The sequence below is a fragment of the Besnoitia besnoiti genome, chromosome X (assembly GCF_002563875.1).
Source record: "Besnoitia besnoiti strain Bb-Ger1 chromosome X, whole genome shotgun sequence".
Taxonomy (NCBI): Eukaryota; Apicomplexa; class Conoidasida; order Eucoccidiorida; family Sarcocystidae; genus Besnoitia; species Besnoitia besnoiti.
In genome coordinates, this window is record NC_042365.1 from 781,637 (window position 1) to 800,369 (window position 18,733).

Below are 18,733 nucleotides of genomic sequence, written 5' to 3' on the forward strand. Positions count from 1 at the left end.
GAGTGGAGACACCTCTACAGCGCCGCAAGGGACGCCCGCGTCGTGGTCGATTCTGTCCTCTCTGCTTTGCGATTCGAGGATAACGGTTCGGCCACGCCCTCAAATGTGCGGAGCGGAGACGGGACTGCTAGGCGCGTCGGGGGATCCCACAGACACCAGGGCGGAGAGTCCGGCACTCACCTGGGCAGGAGACGCCGCTCTAGTCAGTTGCTCTAGTCAGTTGCGTGGCCGAGGGCGGAGCGATGACGGAAGGGCGATCGCCTCCATTGCGCGCGGCGAAAAGCGTCGCTACGCGAAACCGATCGAGGCCGTCTCTTCTAGAGTCCCCCCCGCGTGCTGGTTAGCGCAAGTCGGGAGTCCCCCTAGAGGAAGGGGGAGACGCCAGTTCAGTCGGCTCCGGGTACCAAGGGGAAAGAAGACACAAACTGAGTTTGAGGTTGCGCTGGAGTAGCGGCGAAAGACGAAGTCAGGCAGCGATTAAGAGTTGCGCACCACAACTACGCCGCAGGCTGTGGCTCCGAGACGGCTGCCGCGCAGTCGTAGGAAACCCAGGGCAAAAAGGAGACGAGATAGCCCATGTAGAAATTACCGGACTGGCAGACCAAGTGAGTAGTCGAAAACAAGAAAACGCGTTGAGGGAGAAAACATAGCAATCGTCCCTACATGCAGGGAGTTTGAAGCGGGTGCCAGGGGAGACACACGGAGTGCGGGTCACGGAGCTAGCGCTAGCCCACTGAAGAAGACAGATGAACCTCGCAGTTCGGAGAACTCTCGAGAATACGCAGTACAACGATGGAGCATATGGAAAAAACGTGCGCAAAGACCCAGCAAGCACGTCGCAAAAATCAGCGAGGCACAAGGCCACGCATCGATGCTGCTCGCCGACTGTGAGGACAGAGCTTGCAGTGCGGAAAGGAGAGGGGGACGCTTATACCGCTGAAACGCGTACGAGAAGCTAGCTCGTGTGCGTGCTGAAAAGGATGAGAGGCTACGCGGCGGTGAAAGTCTCATCTGGCGACGTAAGCGACCGTGCGGCATCGGAGCCCACAAACAGTGCTAGGGTGTAGTAAACCCGCGGCTTCCTAGCGGCGGGCATGTCACGGATGACGCTGAGGAGGAAACGAGGATGAAGAGAGCAGTCGCCTCTGTCTCCGTCGTTGGCGAGAGCGCGAACCTCGACGGAGTTCAGAGGATGCATAAAAAACCAACGTACAGTTGATGGGCGTTTCTCTCAAGTCCAGGCGCTACCGCGACGGACAAGGCGCGTGGTGCTCCACACGCCCCTGCTAGTCAACGAGCTGTCGACCGATAGATAGCCCGGAGGTGCGGTAAACAATGCAATGCTGCGCGTGTCGCGAGCGAAGACTGTTGGTGCTCTCTAGCTGCGCGCGCTCACCGCGTTGTTCCGTGCCTCGAATCACCGTGTGCGTAGCTGTCCGCAGATCCTCAGTTTTCTTCGGCGCCTATTTTCAAGCGCCTTGCAGAAGGACACGTTCGGGCCTTCTTCTCGAGATCCTGCGGCGCGGGCACTGCCAAGATACGCGCCTCCTTGGCGTGGAGGCTGGGGCTCGAGAAGGCAGTCCTCGCGACACGCGGCGAGGCGGGTGGCAAGGAACGGAGGGCGCGCTCGCTGTGTCGCCCGCGGTTTTGCGTCTCGCGAGTTTTATATCCGGGTTATTGCGTTCGACACCTCTTTTCTCTTCGTCGTCTGCTCAGGGGCGCTGTCCACGGGCTCTCTCCTTGGTTCTGATCCGCGTAATAACCTTCTCCGCAGGAACCCTCAACTTTCGCTCTGTGAGAATGAGAGGCGAGTACGCTCTCTGGTTCACTGAATCGCCACGGCTTCTTCTAAGGAGATGCGGAGACGAGTTTTCCCCGCTGCGGGTTAGACTGACTGCAAAGTTCCTTTTCTTTCGCGCTCCCCAGTCTGCGGGGTGAGCCAGAGGCTCGCGCAAGCGCCGCCGCAGTCGCGCTGCACGAACGGGGAGTCCGCAGCACCGGACGGAGGAGTTCTTCTGAGCTTCGATTAGTGGAAAAGCCCGCGAAGTTACTGGAGCTATGGAGCGTTAATGAGGTTTGACTGATGCCGTAAATCTTTCTCCGTCGCGGTTTCGTGCTTGATCGGCAAGCCTCACGATCTGCCATGGTGACTGGTTTGGTCTCGAACCGGTGTATGGCTCCCGAGCTGTGTCTGGCTCCGGACAGCGCTTCGAAGTAGTTGTTCAGAATTTTCGTCGGTTCGTTTTTCTCTCGCATTTTCCGCTTGCTTGCTTCCCCACTAACGCGCCGGCGCCAGATCCTGGGTGCTTTCTCGCTAGCGAGACGAGCGATTTGTCTCCGCGCGTCCATGTCATCTCGCCACCACTTGCGGAGGCCGCCCGCCGCAAAATGCTCTCCACGTTCTCCTCGCTCGCTTCTTTCGTCTTCGCACCTGTGCTTTCGACGTCGGACGCGCGGGATCCCTCGCCTTCTCCGCCTCCGTCTCCGCCTCCCTGTCCATCCCCGCGTCGGGGTTCCGCGGCACGCAGACGTAGGTACTCGTCGTGTCGGCAGTTTTCGTTGACGCGGCCCTGCGTCTCCCGCGCCCATGCTCGGTCCTCTGCACGAGGTGGAGCCGTAGAGTGCCCCTCCGTGCCTGCCGTGGCCTCCAGTCCTCAGGGTCACGAGGAGCCGACCGGAGAATGCTGTAGCGACGGGATTGCCGCGGGGGCTGGCTGCGGCCGCCCCGCCCCCCGCCAAGGGCAGTGGCGGGACGAAGGTGAACAAGAAGACGAAACCGTGTTGACTGACAGCCTCGAAGCAGAGGTGGCACGGTGCCCTCATGTCTCCGCGGATGCCGTCGTCAGCATTTGGGAGACGCCGCTCTGTGCGCGTGTGCAGGGTGACGTCGTAGCGGAGGGCAGCCGGTCGTACAGCCATTCCTTCCTGCGGCCTTCGTGTGGCGCGGGAACAGACCGAGGCGAGGGAGCCTACCCCAGACGCGCGGGCGAAAACGGCGGAGACAAGGCGGGAGGAAGCGATCGCCTGCACTATTTGGAGTCTCCCGGCGCCGATGGGGAAGCCTCTGGAGACGGGGGCCCAGCGCGTCGCACTGCCGGCGGGCGCGCCAGTCCTCTGTCCTCTCCATTCGTTCCGGGTCGTCCTTCTCCCAGTTCGAGTGCATCTGCGTTTCCTCCGCCTCTGCCTTCGTCGCCGTCCTTCTTCCTCTCAGCGGCCGCGCGGCAGGCCTCCACCGCGCTGCCCGCGCCGCCCTCCGTCCACGTAGGGATGCGTGACCAGCGGTCCCACTTGGAGGTCTTTGCAAGCGAGGCGTTCCAGCTGGAAAGCGAAGCCGACAGAAGAGAGGAAGGCGACGAAGAGCGAGACGGCGACGGCGGCCGCTCGGCGCTCTCGACGTTCATCACGGGCGTTCTGTGGGGCCGAGACGCGGCGGGCGCCGGCGACGCGGACGCCGGAAGAGAAGGCAGGAGACGCCGAGGCGCGGGGACTCGAGGAGGGGCTGCGAATATCTTGGGCGCGTTCCCCTGTCTGTGTCTCCCTCTCGAGGACGTCATCTCCACTGTCGCCACCGCCGAGAGGGCGGCGCTCCTGGCAAGTCTGCTCTGTGTGTCAAGGCGAACACAACTCGTGGCTGTGCGTAGAGTGAACCCTGTTCGTCAGCTGCTGACGAAGTGGCGTCGTAGGGCGCTGCTCGGTCCCTGGTGCCCGTGCGGCGCTCTCTTTCGTGTCCTTTCGTTTGCCCCTGCTCGTTTTGTGGGGTTGCGTCGACCCTCATCTCGCGGCCGCTGTCTCGATGTCGTGTTCGAAATTCGTTTGCTTCTGGCTCCGACTTGGGTTGCCTACTCAGTGACTTGCGTGTCCGTCTCCGTCTCCCGATCTCCTTCCCAGTATTCCTGTGGTGCTGGGTTTTCCTTGCGTGATCTCGTCTCGTTGTGCACTCTCTCCTGCCCCCCTCGTCCAGCAGTTGTCTTCTGGGGCGCCGTCACTAGTGTATGTAAGCCCGTCTCCTAGGAACCGACGATCGTCGAAGATTGCTTAATCGTATATGCGTATGTGCAGTACGTACATATAGGCTGCATAATCGTATGTATATCTCTATGTATATTTAGCGCATGCGTGCACACGGAAGCATGATTTCGATCTGTGGTTGGAATCAAGCGATGTGCTGGAATCTGTCTGAATGTGTGTCCTTTGGCGTGTGCGCAGAGTCGCCTCCGCGGTATTGAAGTTCGCAGTTTTGTGCTGGAGAACAGTTACTTCTTTGACGCGCTAGCAGGCCATCTCTTTTCCCTGCCTGAGGGAGAGCGCCCACCCCTCCAGCTTCTACGCATTGTGAACTACCGCAACGAGGACCTGCACGACACGCTCTCGCCGTTGGAGCTCGACCGCGTTCGAAAGGCTGAAGCTCAGCTGATGCACCAGATGCAGATGGAACAGGCTGCCAGGGAAGAGGAAACTGCGCGCACAGACGAGGGGACCGTTGCTTCACAAGGACGACGCGAAGGAGCGGCCCGAATCAGAGCAGGTTGGCCTGGAGGGAGCGGAGCGCCGGGGGCTTGCGGCGTGGAGAGCGGCACTCGAGAGCGGGAGCGCGAAGGAGACAGCAGGAGCGGCGAACGCGGACAGAGGCGAGAGGGAGTCACGGAAGTCAGAGCGGCAACGGGGGTGGAGAGCAGCGAGGCCTCGCAGGCAAGGCTTGTAGAGGTTCGACGTCGACACAGCCGCCAGAAGCACCGGCGAGACTCTTCGCAGCGCAATTTCTACACCGATGGAGCTGAAAGACTGATGCAGGGGGAGACGCGACGAATGAGTATCGGTGTGAGGTCTCCTCTCGTCCCCCCTTCTGTGCCACTTAGTTCCGCTCCGTCTCGCTGCGTCTCGTCGCCCTGTACTGTTTCTGCGGCGCCGGGTGCCGCCAGTGCTGGGAGTCTTGGATGCTTTGCTCCAGAAGAGGCCGGGCCAGCTCGCGGTATTTCTGACAGATTCCAAGCGTCTGCGGACTGTCGCCCTCACACAGATGGTGCACCCGTGTCTTCTTGCGCGTCTACTGCTTGTGGCGCAGAGGGCGCTGGTGTCGTTACTGCCGCTATATCCGAAGACGGCGGATCGCCCGAGTCTTCCAACGTTAAAAGAAGCGAACGTAACTCGCACCGCCCCTCCACATCGCCCTCGCCAGCTATTTCGTCCCCCTGTTACGCCCAGGGATCTGTGGATGCGTCAAATCCCGGAGCATCGTCGATTGGTCGCGGGAATGCAGCGCTGCCGTCGTTTGCCTACTCCCGGCGTCGCCCTTCTCGGTTGTCATCGACTGCGTCTCTTTCTGCTGCTCCCAGTCGCGCATCTCCCGCTTCTCCTTGCGAAGCTGCTTTCGCTCTAGGGATTCCTTCGTTTGTCTCCAAGTCGCTCGCAGTTGTGCCCAGACCGGTTCAGCGACATGTGCGTTCTCTTCTCAGTCACTTTCCTCGTCTTCGAACGATCGAGTTGCTTTTCTCGCCGCAGAAGAAGTTCTTCTCCTCTCCGGCGCATGCAGTGGCTTTCGTCGCACCGTTCAGCGTGTTTGTGGAGGCATTCGGATTTGAACTGCGCCCAATTGAATTTCACGCCGTCACGCGCGCGTGTCTCGGATGCACGGACGCTGAATGTGAAACTAGAGATGAGACGCTATTGAGGCCCGGATTTGACGACGAAGAGGACTGCAGCCCCTGTGGCCGTTCTTTTTGCGGAGATCCGGACGCAAGAGGGGTTTTTTTTTCAGAGAGGTATCAAAAAACGCAGGATCTCTCTTCACGGCAAGTGGCAGATTCCGCGTGGAATCCTGTGAGAGAGCTCCTCCCTCCAGGATCAAACCGTCCCTCCTCGGAAGCCCCTGAATTCGTTGAAATATGTGGCGGCCACCGCCTTCAGCGCAGCAAAATCCTGTGTGTCCGCTGCGACGAAGAAGATATTGGATCTGTGTTGGCTGCCCGTCTTTGCTCCGAGTACAAGGCAAAGCAAGAAAGGTATGCCAAGCTTTTGACTGCCAAGCCAGAGTCGGCTCTGCGGAAGGAGAGGAGGGGCGGGGTCGACGCGGCGGAGTCGGTCGCACGACAGCGGCGTGGAGTCACAGAGAAAAGGGCAGCGGCCCATGGCGATTTGGTAGAGTGTATCGAGGACGAGGAACGAGGCTGCGGCAACGCATATCGATTCGTGAACGACCAAGGAGAGCGACACGAATCTAGAGGGTCGGAGGTCCGCCCTCAAGGGGGAGGGTCACACAAGGAGAGAGCGGAAACAACGATGCAGTCACAAAGACGAGGAAGCCCTGTACGCACGAATTCGCTAGGCTTCCCCATTCTTGGCTTCGTTGTCCGAGACGTTATCCTGTCACGCGTCAGGGATGAAGAAGAGGAGTGAGTGTTTTGCGGGCGCCGGCGTCCTCGAGTATGCAACGGAAGTCTGGCAGTGGATAGCAACTGCGGCTTTTCGTGTCGCCTTTCCAACGGAAAGTTTGATTGAGTGGCACCGCGCGCGCGGTGCATGTTCGTATTCAGAACCTCGGGAATTTGTTACCTTGTTGAGGTTTCAGGACTAACGTGCGCATTCCTCGGGCTGATTTCCTGCAGTCGCCTAGGGGGTGTCAGTCTGCATTCTCACTGCGGCAGCTGGTTTAGAGATGGCACCGGGCCTTCCTTTTTGCCGATAGCGACCCTTGCAGGACTGACGTCTTAGCTGTGCTGGTTCTCTTTACTCAGCAAGTTGCGTACCGCGTATCCGCTGCAGCTGCAAGATGGGACTTGCAGGCCTGCTTACCGTTGCATTCCACGTTTCTATCACAGGCAACGGGAAGTTACTATTTCCTTGCAGCATGGATTGCCACACAGCGGCCGCCGCGGAAGATGCTCGGGTGGGATTTCACGGCATCGCCCTCGAGACACGGGCTGGGATAGGGTTACAGTTGTGCGATGCGCTCTAAAGTAGCTCCATGCCGACCTTTTTCTTGCGGACAGCGGAGGAGGGGATACGTTCTCGTTGAAATACTAGGCAGAGTCATGTAGCCTCTCGCCAGTTGTGTACGTGTTACGCGTCGCATTCCCAGGAGTGATGCCGTGCATTCCGCGCCCCCCTTCTTAACGTGCGGTAGCATACGCAGCGAACACATAGATGCTGGCCTCACTATGCACCATCCTACACCGCCACCGGTCGTCGTTTGCGATCCTCTCAGTCTTCCTTTCTCCCTGCGGGAAGCCTGCTGTCGCATCAAGTCTGCTTTTGGCGCAACCTCAGAAGCAAAGTCTACAGGACCGGCAAGTCTCCGCGCGGTGACGAGGCCAAGCATGAAGCAGAAACCCATTTCACGGAGCGCAGAAGCTTTACGGGTGCAGAAATATGGGCGTCGGTCCCTGTCGACGTGTTGCTGGAGCCGATGTGAGGCACTGCCCGCTCGCCTAGTTCCCTTCTATTCTGTGGCAGATTCGTCCTCCGCCAACAGGCGAATGCATGTTGGTCGTCCTGACTGTCAAGTGCCTTTCCGCTGTATTATGTGCCTGTGAGATGGCGCGTCGCTTTGGAGGACATGCATGATTTCCCTTACAGGTCAGACACGTTTTTCACGCCAAGCGCTGTTTCCATGAACCGTGCAGTGCCACTACAGCTGCGCCGTAGTACGTCGTGACACCAAAACGCAGGGAGCTTCAGAGAAACGTGTACAGTACTCAGGATTACAGTGCGTGCAAAATATGGGGAAAAGACAAACAACGCAATGACGTCTCTCCCATTTCATGACAGCTCTCCAGCGGTTCCAAGCTCAGTCGTTTCGATACGACTTGCTGATGAGCTGATACATGCCCTAGAGGGCTCCCTCTGTGACCCTAGATACGACCCCAATGTGATCACTATAAGTCGTTGTGTACCTCGCATGACTTCTGGTCGCATCCTGTTGTTCCACTGGGGGACGACGCCCGTGTCCGGTCCAAACCGCACAGAGACCGGCACGGGGTATTCGCAGTATGTTTCTTCCTGTCATGCAGATCTACACCGCTGAGGCTGGCGGTGGTACTTCCACGCGCAGGATTGCCGAAATCCACTGAGAAAACAAGACGCCGGAAAAACGAGGAATTCGAAAGTGGTGTCCGCATCAAGACTGGAAAATATGTAACCTGGCGCGTGGCACGCACGCCAATGCTAATGAACGGTGCGAATTCCTCTGCACTCGGGTGCTTTGAGAAACCAAACGGCGGGTGTCCCGCCGCCGCAGGATGCTTCGCTCCTGAGGCGCCGACGTCGAATCCTCTGCATCAAACGTAAGAACTATCCTATCAAGACCTGCTACTTCATATCTCTCCGCACATTGCCTCAGTCTTTCGCGGAGAGTCGGCCTCCGTTGTAGAATGGAAAGGCACCCGCACATATCCTGCCTAAGAAGCGACCTTCCATCACGGAACAATCTCGGGCAGGTTTCGGGATCGAGCGCCATTAGTTGGCTTCTTTGACATGCGCTGTTCCTCCTTATGCAACAGTCTAACCTCACGCTGATAACGGTCCGGCACGCGGCCGGTGTTTTCCTTGATGTTTCCAAAATCATGCGTGGGCGCTGTCAACAGGGTCCGTTTTCTGCCAGTCTCGTAGGCAGTCAGTCGCCATTTCTCTGTTGCCTCCCCTTGTTTGCGATCTCACCCATTTACTCTGCATTTGGCCCAGTCATCAATACCCCTGTGCCTACCGTTTGTCAGGAGCTCCCTTGACGCATCCCGGAACTAGCGCTGCGAGCTGCCCCAGTCTGCTGTTCTTTTAACGGTGTCCGCGCTCGTTTACTGTCTATAATATCTGTCTCTCTTCAGTTTGCTGCCAACGCGTACTCCTTCCTTCGCACGGTCTCTTCTGTAGCGTGCGTCACCAGGCAATTCATTCCAACCCGGCTGGGTCTACAATTACCGCACGTTTCTTTTTCTGCTCTGTGCGTGGCGTGTCTGGAGAAGAGGATCGTGCTCTGTCCTGCTTGGGCGCCACATCCTCATCCGGCTCTCCCCCCACACTCATCCGGACAGATTTCCTTTCCTTCTGCTTATCCTGAGCCCCCTTCTCTGCTAAAAGTTCCTCCGCCAACCGCGCCGCCACGTCAGGTGCGGCCGCGGCGGGCCCGGACTCCAGTCTACTGCCGAATGGAGCTTCTCCTGAGTCCTCGATGTCTGTTAAGTCTGATCCACACGGTCCGAAAATACTTTTATGCCGCTGTATAGTCTTGTTCGGCGGTGAAGGTGCGTCCGCACCCTTGCCTGGGGGAGGCTTGGACTTAGATTTTTTGTCTTCATCCTCGGACCCAGTGTCTGAGAACGACCCTCTCAAACCTCCGAAGTTCACGTCCTCAGCGTCTTCCAAGCCTGGCACACGAAGGCAGACGAGATTCGACAAAGATGAAGCTGGAGAAGAACATGCAAGCGACAACGGCGTTATTGTAAGCACAGGCCAAAAGGCCGGATATCGTCAGGTCTACCCGTCCCTCCATAAGGATACGGACGGTAGCGACGTGCCGGTAGGCATTTGATTAGGTACACATGGCTATTTGCACGCAAACATCTCTGCTTAGGCACAGAGGCAACGAGTTGCATTTCTGGCAGGGCAGATACGAAGCCTTTGACGTAAAAACACAAGCACGCATAGGCATATGATACGTAAAGCTAGGACGGGCGCCAGCACTTGGGATTCGCTATAGGCCTTGTTTGAAAAGATGGCCCTAGAGTAAAACCATAACTTTCAGTTCTATCTGGTACTGGTGAATGCGTAAGCGCTGGCAAACAGAGAAACGAGACACACAGTCACTCACCCAGTTTGTGTCGAGTTCCCTGAATATAAAGCACGCGGCGTTCATGATGCATCGAAAGGGCACGGCTTGTACGCAGTGTCTTCAGAGCTCCTTCGCGTGCCGTTTGAATTCTCCGCAGGCGCTAACAACGAAGAAAGAGAGGTACACACGTCGGAAGCCATGACATATACGAGAAAAAGAATGGCGCTAATTCTTTCTCAAAAGAGAGGTACACACGTCGGAAGCCATGACATATACGAGAAAAAGAATGGCGCTAATTCTTTCTCAAAACACCAACTCCGGCATGTGGGCTTTTCAGAGAACGGTACAAGTAAAAAGCGGAACCACGACAGGCTGATGCATGATTCACTAGAACTGATGCTCCTGATCGGGTAAAACAACCTCTCTGCGAATGCATAGAGTCGCAGCTGAATATACAAGTCATACTTGCGAGAGCGACACCTGTACTTTATTAGTACAGATAGGCTGTCGGAGATTACAGCATCACTGGTGAGTTGTTCCGATATATACATGTTAGAGAAACAACATAAATATAGTCCATGGAGTATTCCAAATAGGAAGATGAATTAAAAGATAGCTACCATTCGTTGGCGAGTAGGTGGGTGTGCTCACACGACGCTCAGTGGGTAGTAGATTGGGCAGCGCCAGATATACAAAAAAATGCGGTGAAGAGTCCACGCATATCAGCAGATGCGAAGCAGCGTTTGGTCTGTGTATCAGGCAAGAGATGCGCAATAATACATGAATATAGACAGACACACTCAAGGGGAGACCAACAGGGCACGTAGACCCGGCGTATGGCACAGAATGAGAGCAGAGACGCAGGTCTGAAATGTCTATGAAAAGCGATAGACCGTGTGTGAAATGTCGGGCATGCTCAGGTTTATTCCTTTCTGCTCGCCAAACAACGCCGAGACAGCTCCGGTACCATACTCTGAGGGCCATCCGACCGGCCTGCCGGTAGGTAACAGCGTCTTGCGGTTCGATGGAACACTCTTCCCCCCAAACGGCCCCACGTGGTGAGCCTCTGCTGCTTCTTCGTCGTAGTGCAATCGGCCATCAAAGAAGCCACCTCGGAATGAAAGAACGCAGAGAAGCGCGTCCATCGAGTCTCACCTCTTCCGCGCGCCGAGTGATCTCCTCGTCTTCAGATTTGTCAGACTCAGTCTCTACGCTCGTTTGCAATTTTATCGGCGGGGGACGAGCTGGTGCAGTCTCACTGACCTTCCCTTGGGATCGGCAGGCGTTTCCCATGGTGTAGTGGTTTCTTCGTAAGTGAATCGGTGAGGTGTGCAGCTGACGCGTATTCAACAGACCGCTCGGAGACTGTCTCCCGAGCTAGCGGCCGCCTGCAACCGCCAACACGGAGACACACGCGACTCAACGGCAATGCCTCACTAGCGTACCTTGACAACTGGATTCCCTGGTAGAACAGCTTTTAAAAAGCTAGTAGACAGAAGCGAGCCGAACGACAAGACGATGTCACGCAGAGTGAACCGGCATCATGCCGCTCACCATGCCGCCACCATGCACCCGCCGCAACCGCGCGAAGCGTGGCCGCGGAGGTGGACGAATGTGCAGACGCGCGACAACTGCGCAGGAAGTCTGGCCCTTCCCTGCGGCTGAAGCGATGATGCAGCACCCTCAATCGTTCCAGAGAATCACAAATTCTCAGAACAATGGCGCCAGGCGAGAGCGACGCCTCGAAAAGTCAGTTGGTGGTCGCCCGGGAAGTCACCGCTTGATTGGCGGGGCGGGTGGTGGCTTCCAGGATCTGCTGTAGGTATGATGGGAGCGTCGTCGCATGATCGGGCTAGCAGGGTTCGGCGTGACGCAGCGCTAGCCCCGCTTATTTTATTGAAGAGTAAAAGAATCCCTCATCTGACTGACTCACCTGCACCGGCTTTTGTAGGTGAATTTGCGAATCGGGCATTCGCATGATGCAGCGCCTGCAGATGGAGTCCGTCGTCAGTGTTCTGTCTGGATCCAAAGGGTTTGCGATGCTCCGACCAGCTTGAAGGACGAGTGAGCGCAGCAGAAAGCGCGAGTCATACTCTCTAAATGGGTAGGGTTACATTGCGCTCCCGAATGCTGAAATATGCGTATTTCATCAGCTTCTTGAGATGGATACCAATGAGCAGGAACCCGGTCTGCCATATTCGAAGGCTCTTGTCGATCACGAGTTTAGCACGACATCACAGGGATGCTGTTGAACCCCACAAGTCGTCAGGTGTATTCATTCGTCACCAGTGCGTATTTTTGGCTAGGCCGTCCTCTGCCTCAACAGTCGCCAAGAACGCAGTTCAAATACGACTTCTCCCCATTTCAGGAGTACGAGCGGGGTTTGTCGATTCAGTTTGCACGTACAGGAAGTGTTGCGCGAGAAGATGCTTACACAAGAAGCTCGGCAGTTGAGACGGGTCACGGTGCGGTGAATGAATGCAGTGTACCTATGGTCTCCTCTGCTGAGTAAATTGCTTGTTCGCGTTGGAAGAAGAGCAAGGACCGAACTGTCCCCCGTGCACGAGGCGCTTATTTAGAGCCCACTGCAGTGTGCTAGCCATTGCAGCCCTGTCCCAGCCATAAGCCAAAGTTCACGTGGTTCCCGTGTCGTGCCGCTTCATGGTCGGGAAACGCAGAGTAAGAGACCAAGTGTGCGATGCATCCGACGCGTCCGCGGCGTGCGTATTCATATTCCACGGTGCCTGTTGCATCCAATAGCGGTTAGGGAGCTCAATAGGGATTGCCATAAAAGTCGGGACACCTCGTGGTGCCTGTGCAGCTCTCCGTCGCGTTCCCGTAGGGCTTAACAACAATGGCTGGTGTGAAGAACGTAGAAGCGGGGTTTGATTCGGTACTAACCGTTCACTCATGACTCTCTCACGGGTGTGTCTCCTAGCGACGTAATCCAGCGCCCCCGGCATTGTACGGTGCGTTCACGTTCCCCAGATTAGTACGCTTCCTCATCCTTACTAGCAGCGCGGACTCTTGCCGGCTCAAGGCTTCTACCCCCGCATCCCCCAGAGCGACTTACCCGTCTTCAGTGTACACGCGAGGGCCACTAGGATACCGTCCAGCGGGCGATGCTCCAACAGAAAGTCAGGTGGTCGTTTGGTGACTGACAAGAACTTCTGCAGCAGGTGTGTGCAGAGTTAGATCTGTATATATCCCCCTCGACTCTGCGGTTTTGCCTGTGTACACTGTGCATCCACTGCCCTGAACTCACCAGACTTGGTGAACGGAGAGCCAGGCATGGCTGGGAATGGACTCTAACGAGCTTTATGCCGAACCGGAAAATGGAATTGAGGTTCCTCCCCGGCGCTCCACGTTCTCCCCTGCCCGTACATTGCAGCCGGATGTAGCTACATGATTTGGGGTAACAGATGTCCAAGGAAAGCTGCGAGGCACCTTACGGATTTTTCGCGAGTCAGTGCATCAAGGAGGTGCTAGTTGAGTGCCTTTTCTGTCGCACTCGGCAATGGTACATAACGCTCTCCCTTCTCGACAGAAGTTCCCTTTTCTCCCGGTCACGTGATCTCCTGGGAGAGACGTGGTGTGCATTACTTTTTCACTCACTCGAGAGGGAAAATGTGCAACGCACTAGGGTAAGTTGAGCGTTCCCTGCCGACAATCCATGAGAAACAAAGCTCCTTGCAGAGAGTTTCACACGGTTCGAGTGACCTCGAGGGAAAAACCCCTGGAGTCCGAGGAATCCTCGTCCGGCGTGCCAGGCAGAGAGATAGGGGCCGCGGCGTGCAGAGAGACTGGCACAACTCTCTTAGCCAAGTTTTCGCTCGGTGCCCTTCAGCTGTCAAAAGCAAATTGTTTTTTGTACAGTCGCGGGCACAGTTCTTATCGTGTGTCTTCCGGAGGATGACTTGTCCGTACCTCGCGTGGATGCGTTGAAGACCATCAATAAGCCGCTGGTATCAGCGTCTCTCCCTGGCAACGATACTCAGTCGCACGCCTGTGTAGAGTCCCGTACCTTGGGCGGTGTGATTTCGACTGTATTTCTTCTTCATATAACTTTTCATTATGTTTCTAGTAGAGACCATATCCTGCCTTCAAGTCAATGCGTCGTCTCCCTCGTGACAGGAGGCAGTGCGGCCTGGTGGGATGTCCACGCCGAGTGAGTCATTTGTGCCACAGGCGTGGCGCTTTTGTGTGCTACGTCTTCCTCCACCTGCTGTGTGAGACGATGACGCCTGCTGCCTGCCACCAGCTCGTGGCGCGTAACTTCCGTCCTCCCTCCGCATCCATGCATTCCGCTAGTTGCAGGCTTTTTCCTGTGGGTCTTTGGATTACCCGCGTGTCGCTGGTCGTTTCTCAGTTTCAAGGGCTCCTCGCGGCGGCAGGTGTTGCTTCTTCTTCGTCTAATTTCCCAGGGACAGATCGTGTGAGCCGGTTCCCTTTTACCGCTCCGTCCGGTGTGTTGCTTTCCTCCAGCGGGGGCGGTCTTTTTGAGGCCGTACCAGCGATCGGTTACACAGCAACGCGAGCCGTGGACGGAGGCGTCGCAACAGCAGCTACTAGTGTCGGGCTGGCCTCCCACGTCGAGGCGCCGGAGGGTGACTCACGTCGCCCTCCTGCAGAGCCCAAACTGCCGCGACCTCGGCTCGCAACTGCCCCTTCTGGGGAGGAATTTCCTTTACCTTCGCCGCAGTCTCTTTCAGTCGCGCATGCGCTCAGCCCCCGCAGTAGAATAGAGCTTTCGGATTTTGCTCGCGCAGATGCCTTCACAGAGAGAGCAAGGACGGGAAGGAGCTTTGGCACCCTCTTGCCAGTACCTGAACACAACCGCGCGCCTCCATGGCAAAACGCATCGAGCGCGTGTCTGCAGTCGCAAGCAGGCGAGCGCCTGCCACTGGGAACTCGAGCCAACCAGGCACGCTGTTGTGCTTTCCTTGTCCCTGCGGCCAGCCTTTCTTCAGATCCCTCTTCCGCAGCGCCAATACGAGAGCGGGGGAGGGCTCACCTGCCCGCCGATTCTGTAGTCGTGCCTGTAGAGTGCGTGGAGCTCTCCCATGGAAATTTCGCGATTGGGCGCATCCATGTCCGCATGCCCCTTGCACGCCTGCGTACCAGGCAGCCCCCGGCCTCCACATCAAACGGAACTCTCACTCAGAGCGCGTATGAACACGATGGCGCCGCCTTGGGCGAGACGCAACAGTGCGGAGAGCGCTCCGCCCTCCCTGCGAGGCGCAGCCCGTGGTGGTCTCACGACGACGCTGTGGCAGCGACCGGAGAAGAGGACGAAGTGGGCGAAGTGGCGACATCGGAGCACGCGAGTCTGCACATTCACGTCAGCCAGTTTTCGCTGCCGAGAGAAGCCGTATTTTTCTTTCGATGGCACAAGCCGCGTGAGCGCAGCTCGGGGTCTTGGGGGGGGAGGCCTGCGCAGGAGACATCAGCCCTTCCGCGCAACGGTGATTTTCTTGTTACGTGCATGAGCTGCTCAAGCCAGTGCGAGTGTTCGCAGCAGTGCTCAGATGCGCAGAAAAACGATACGGACACACATCTGATGAGGCACACATTTTTTACGAGCTCGCAAGTTGCTTTGCTGGACAGTTCTCTGTGTGGCGTGTGTGTTGCATGTGTATGTGAGCGCGCACTGGTACACAGACTAGGTCACTTACTGTCTTCGCGTGCAACGCGTGTACCTGAGGAGGCACGAGAGGTTGCAAACCTGCGTCGCATCAAGCGCCGTTTCCATGTGTATGTTTTTTCTTCTCGTGTTGTGTATGCCGCTCCTTCAGCAACCTTTGTCAACTATGATCTTCGGTTGGAAGTCGCCTCTGCGGGAACATACATTCTTCCTCTCATCGCAGCTTCCGATGGCACTTCTACCTGCAAACGCTCGATTGATTGCTCTGACGCCATCGCAGCGCCTCCGTCATCCTCTTCTCTTTCCTCTCCGTGTATTCTTCCATCGTCGCCTCTATGCTCTGACGGCCGCTTCTTTGGCACTTTTCCGCCGATGGCGCCCATGCCATCGCACTCGCTGCCTTGCAGGTGCTCCTGTGATTCCTTCAATATGCATGCGTCTTCGTCCCCTCGAGTGCCTTTCTCTGTATCCGCCTCGGAGAGTCCCTCACCTCCATCTTTTCTCCCTTTTGGAAGCCTGTACTATCTTATACTTGCGTGTAGCGTGGACGAGTATGCGGAGTACAGGCAGAAGGAGGCTCCACGGAGGATGGATGCGACGCTTGCTGCTGCGATATCGCTGGCGTTTCACGGCGAAAAATACCTTCGCGTCCTTCCCTTCCTGACACACGACGAAATCGAGAACCTGAATTTCAGCGCTGATCCACGGAACAACCGAAACGTTCATTACTTCCACGTTCCCTCGTCATTCCCCTGCAAGGAGGATCTCTCGTCTTCCGCCGCGTCTTCTGTCTCTGTCGCTGCCGCCGGCGTGGAAAATGCGAGTACGCCTGCCGCGGAGGGCTTCGAAGAATCGCCACGGCGGCGAAGACCAGCAGAAGGGGAGCGGAGCGGAGACGAAGTCGAGCAGGAAAGAGGAGAGAAACGGGTACGTGGGGTATTGGTGGTGGACTCAGTTGGCGCTAAACGCGCTCCTCATGAGGTTGAGAGGCTGAACGATGTTTCATTTGGGCCTGGCGGTGCCCCTGTGAGGGTAAAGAGCGCCCAGGAGACAACGTGGAGCGGGTCGGCAGCTCCGAAGGCCAACACAGTAGGTCCCACGTGTCTGTCAGAAAAGAACAGAGAAGCAGAAGTTGGAACAGAAGACGTCAGCGACGACGAGCTCGACCAAGGTTTCTCAAGTTTCTTCTATTATGCGCCGAAAACGCCGATGGCAGCTGATTCGCCACGTGGACTAGGTGGGTCTTCCCGCCCTGGGAGACACGCCGATCAGTCTTCCACGAGTTTCTTCTTGCGTGCATCGTCGCCGTTCTCTCCCCTCAAGTGGACCCACTCCCCCACATCTGTTCGTTGGCGCCTTCCTGGGTCGTTTGCTTCCACCCCTCGTCGCATGCTGGTGGCCTCGCCTGCCTTCTCCTTTGAATGGCACCAGGTCCTTCCGGTCACGCCTCAGTTCGTAGGCTCTCTCGTTCCTTCATCCCTCTCGTCGCCGCCGCCGGTTTCTCAGACTTCCTCTGCCAGCCCAACGTCCGGAGACGTCTCGGCAGCAGTGACGCCTTTCTCGGGATTTCCGTGGAGTTCCCTCACTGCCTCCGCCTCTCGCTTCTCTTCTTCGCTGTCACCGCAACTGCCGTCCGCTGGAGCCTCTCCGCCTTCCCCGCCATCTCCACTATTCCCGCCTGTCGCGTGCATTCGGCTGGAGTTTGGCGGTAGCGCCTCCACCGCCCGTGGTTCAGCGAGTGATTTCTTTTCAAAGTTTCCGCGCACACCACCTTCGGAGGCTTCAGCGCCCTCGCGTCGTGCGGCGTCGCCCTCAGAGCCACAGACAGCCGCTACGAGTTCCTATCTGCAGTCTCGTCCACCGCTGGACACGTGCGCCTTCTTCGAGGAGGCGGCGATGCGCGGATTTCGCAGACGGGACAGCTCGGGTGAGGCAGGCATCGAGCGAAGGGCAGGCAGTCCAGGGAGGAGTCTAGCGGGGGAACTAGCAAGCGCGCAGGCGGCGACAAACGGCAGCGATGTCTCATGGGAGAGCGTGGAAGGAGGCGTCGGGGACAGAGGCGACCTGGGGCGCGGAAAGTCTGATTCAGCGCCGCCGGTAGAAAAGGAGCCTCCTGCTCGACGTGGTCGCTCTCTGAGTCGCGACCGAAACCGAAGCGGCGACGAAGGGTTCGCCTCGGTGTCTGGCGTCTTATCCCGTTTCTTCGGACTCAGTGAAGCGCGGAATGGACGGATTTCGTTGCCGGCAGGGAATGCAGGAGAGGGCAAACGAATTGGGTCCGATGGTGGTGGTGGGCTACAGACCCGGGGGAAGACCGCGGGATGGAATGCGGTTGGGGACCCTGTAAGAGAGTGGAGCCTGTCAGTTCCGTCGGAGTCCCTTCCTGCTCCGCTTCGGCAAGCCGCCGCCAACGTCACGCTCTCCTGGCGTCTGGCGCCTTTGCTGCTCGTTCACACCGCCAGAGATAAAACGCAAGCGGAGAAGGTCGGCAGCGGGCAGCCACGCGGCCACAGTGGACTACCTGATGTCGACGTAAGGACTTGGCGAGACCCGCGGCAAGGACGAGGCGGCACAGACGAAAACGCATTCCAGCGAAGCGAGCAGGGCAAGGGGGGTGCTGGCGTGTCAGGAATGGGAAGAGAGTGGACTGTGGGCGTGGGCGACCGCCATGCGCAGATACCACGCGAACCTTTGATGGGGGGAGGCACGGTGGGAGGTAGCAGTCTGAAGGAGAGGCAGAAATATGAGCGCGGGGACGGAGTTCAGCAGATACAGAATGGAGAAGAAGCACCAAATCTCAGACTCGACCAGGAAGAGAGGATGTTTTTCCTTTTGACACAGCGTGTCACTGTGGATCTTCCAGACCAAGGTCCCTGGTCGTTTTCGTTTTACCTCAATCATACACTGCCAGTCGAAAGTGCATTCCTCAGCGCCGCCGCCCTCTGTGATCTGTCGGACGAGGCGCCGCATGAGAGACGGGGGCTCTCTGACGCTGAGGGGCTGCCTCTCTTTTCCTACTCTTCGTTTTCCGCTCCAAAAGGCACGTCCCTTCCTTCGTTTTCCAGAGTTCCTTTCTACGTACGGCGTCAATCGTGTCTCGCGGCCGTGGGTACCGAACGCCAGTTTGAGACGGAAGTCAGAAAAGAGCGCGTGAAAGCGCTTCACGCGATGCGCGCGAGGGAGAAGAAAGAGGTGTTGGTCCCAACGAAGGGTCGTCAGTCGAAGGGCGAGGACGAAGGACGAACACAGATGCCGCAGGGGGGTGCCTGTGTTGGGGGGAACTCAGGTCTAGTTTCCGTGGAAGGCGTGAAGCAGGAGACGTAGAGAAC

At 57.5% G+C, this 18,733-nt stretch overlaps 3 protein-coding genes across 3 annotated transcripts; 2 read left to right on the forward strand and 1 right to left on the reverse strand.

Moving 5' to 3' along the window:
* Positions 1-2,388: 2,388 nt before the first annotated feature.
* Positions 2,389-6,393, forward strand: BESB_016650 (uncharacterized protein; the record flags this gene model as incomplete). Its single annotated transcript, XM_029360380.1, has 2 exons — positions 2,389-3,642; positions 4,207-6,393. 2 exons carry the CDS (start codon positions 2,389-2,391, stop codon positions 6,391-6,393), a joined length of 3,441 nt encoding a protein of 1,146 aa, XP_029216356.1.
* A 2,487-nt stretch (positions 6,394-8,880) lies between these two features.
* BESB_016660 (uncharacterized protein) lies at positions 8,881-11,053 on the reverse strand (the record flags this gene model as incomplete). Its single annotated transcript, XM_029360381.1, has 3 exons — positions 8,881-9,356; positions 9,800-9,920; positions 10,916-11,053. The coding sequence occupies 3 exons, from the start codon at positions 11,051-11,053 to the stop codon at positions 8,881-8,883; spliced, it is 735 nt and encodes a 244-aa protein (XP_029216357.1).
* Positions 11,054-15,776: 4,723 nt separating this feature from the next.
* BESB_016670 (uncharacterized protein) lies at positions 15,777-18,728 on the forward strand (the record flags this gene model as incomplete). The annotated part of the gene is made up of 1 exon (XM_029360382.1): positions 15,777-18,728. One exon carries the CDS (start codon positions 15,777-15,779, stop codon positions 18,726-18,728), a length of 2,952 nt encoding a protein of 983 aa, XP_029216358.1.
* Between the last annotated feature and the right edge of the window lie 5 nt (positions 18,729-18,733).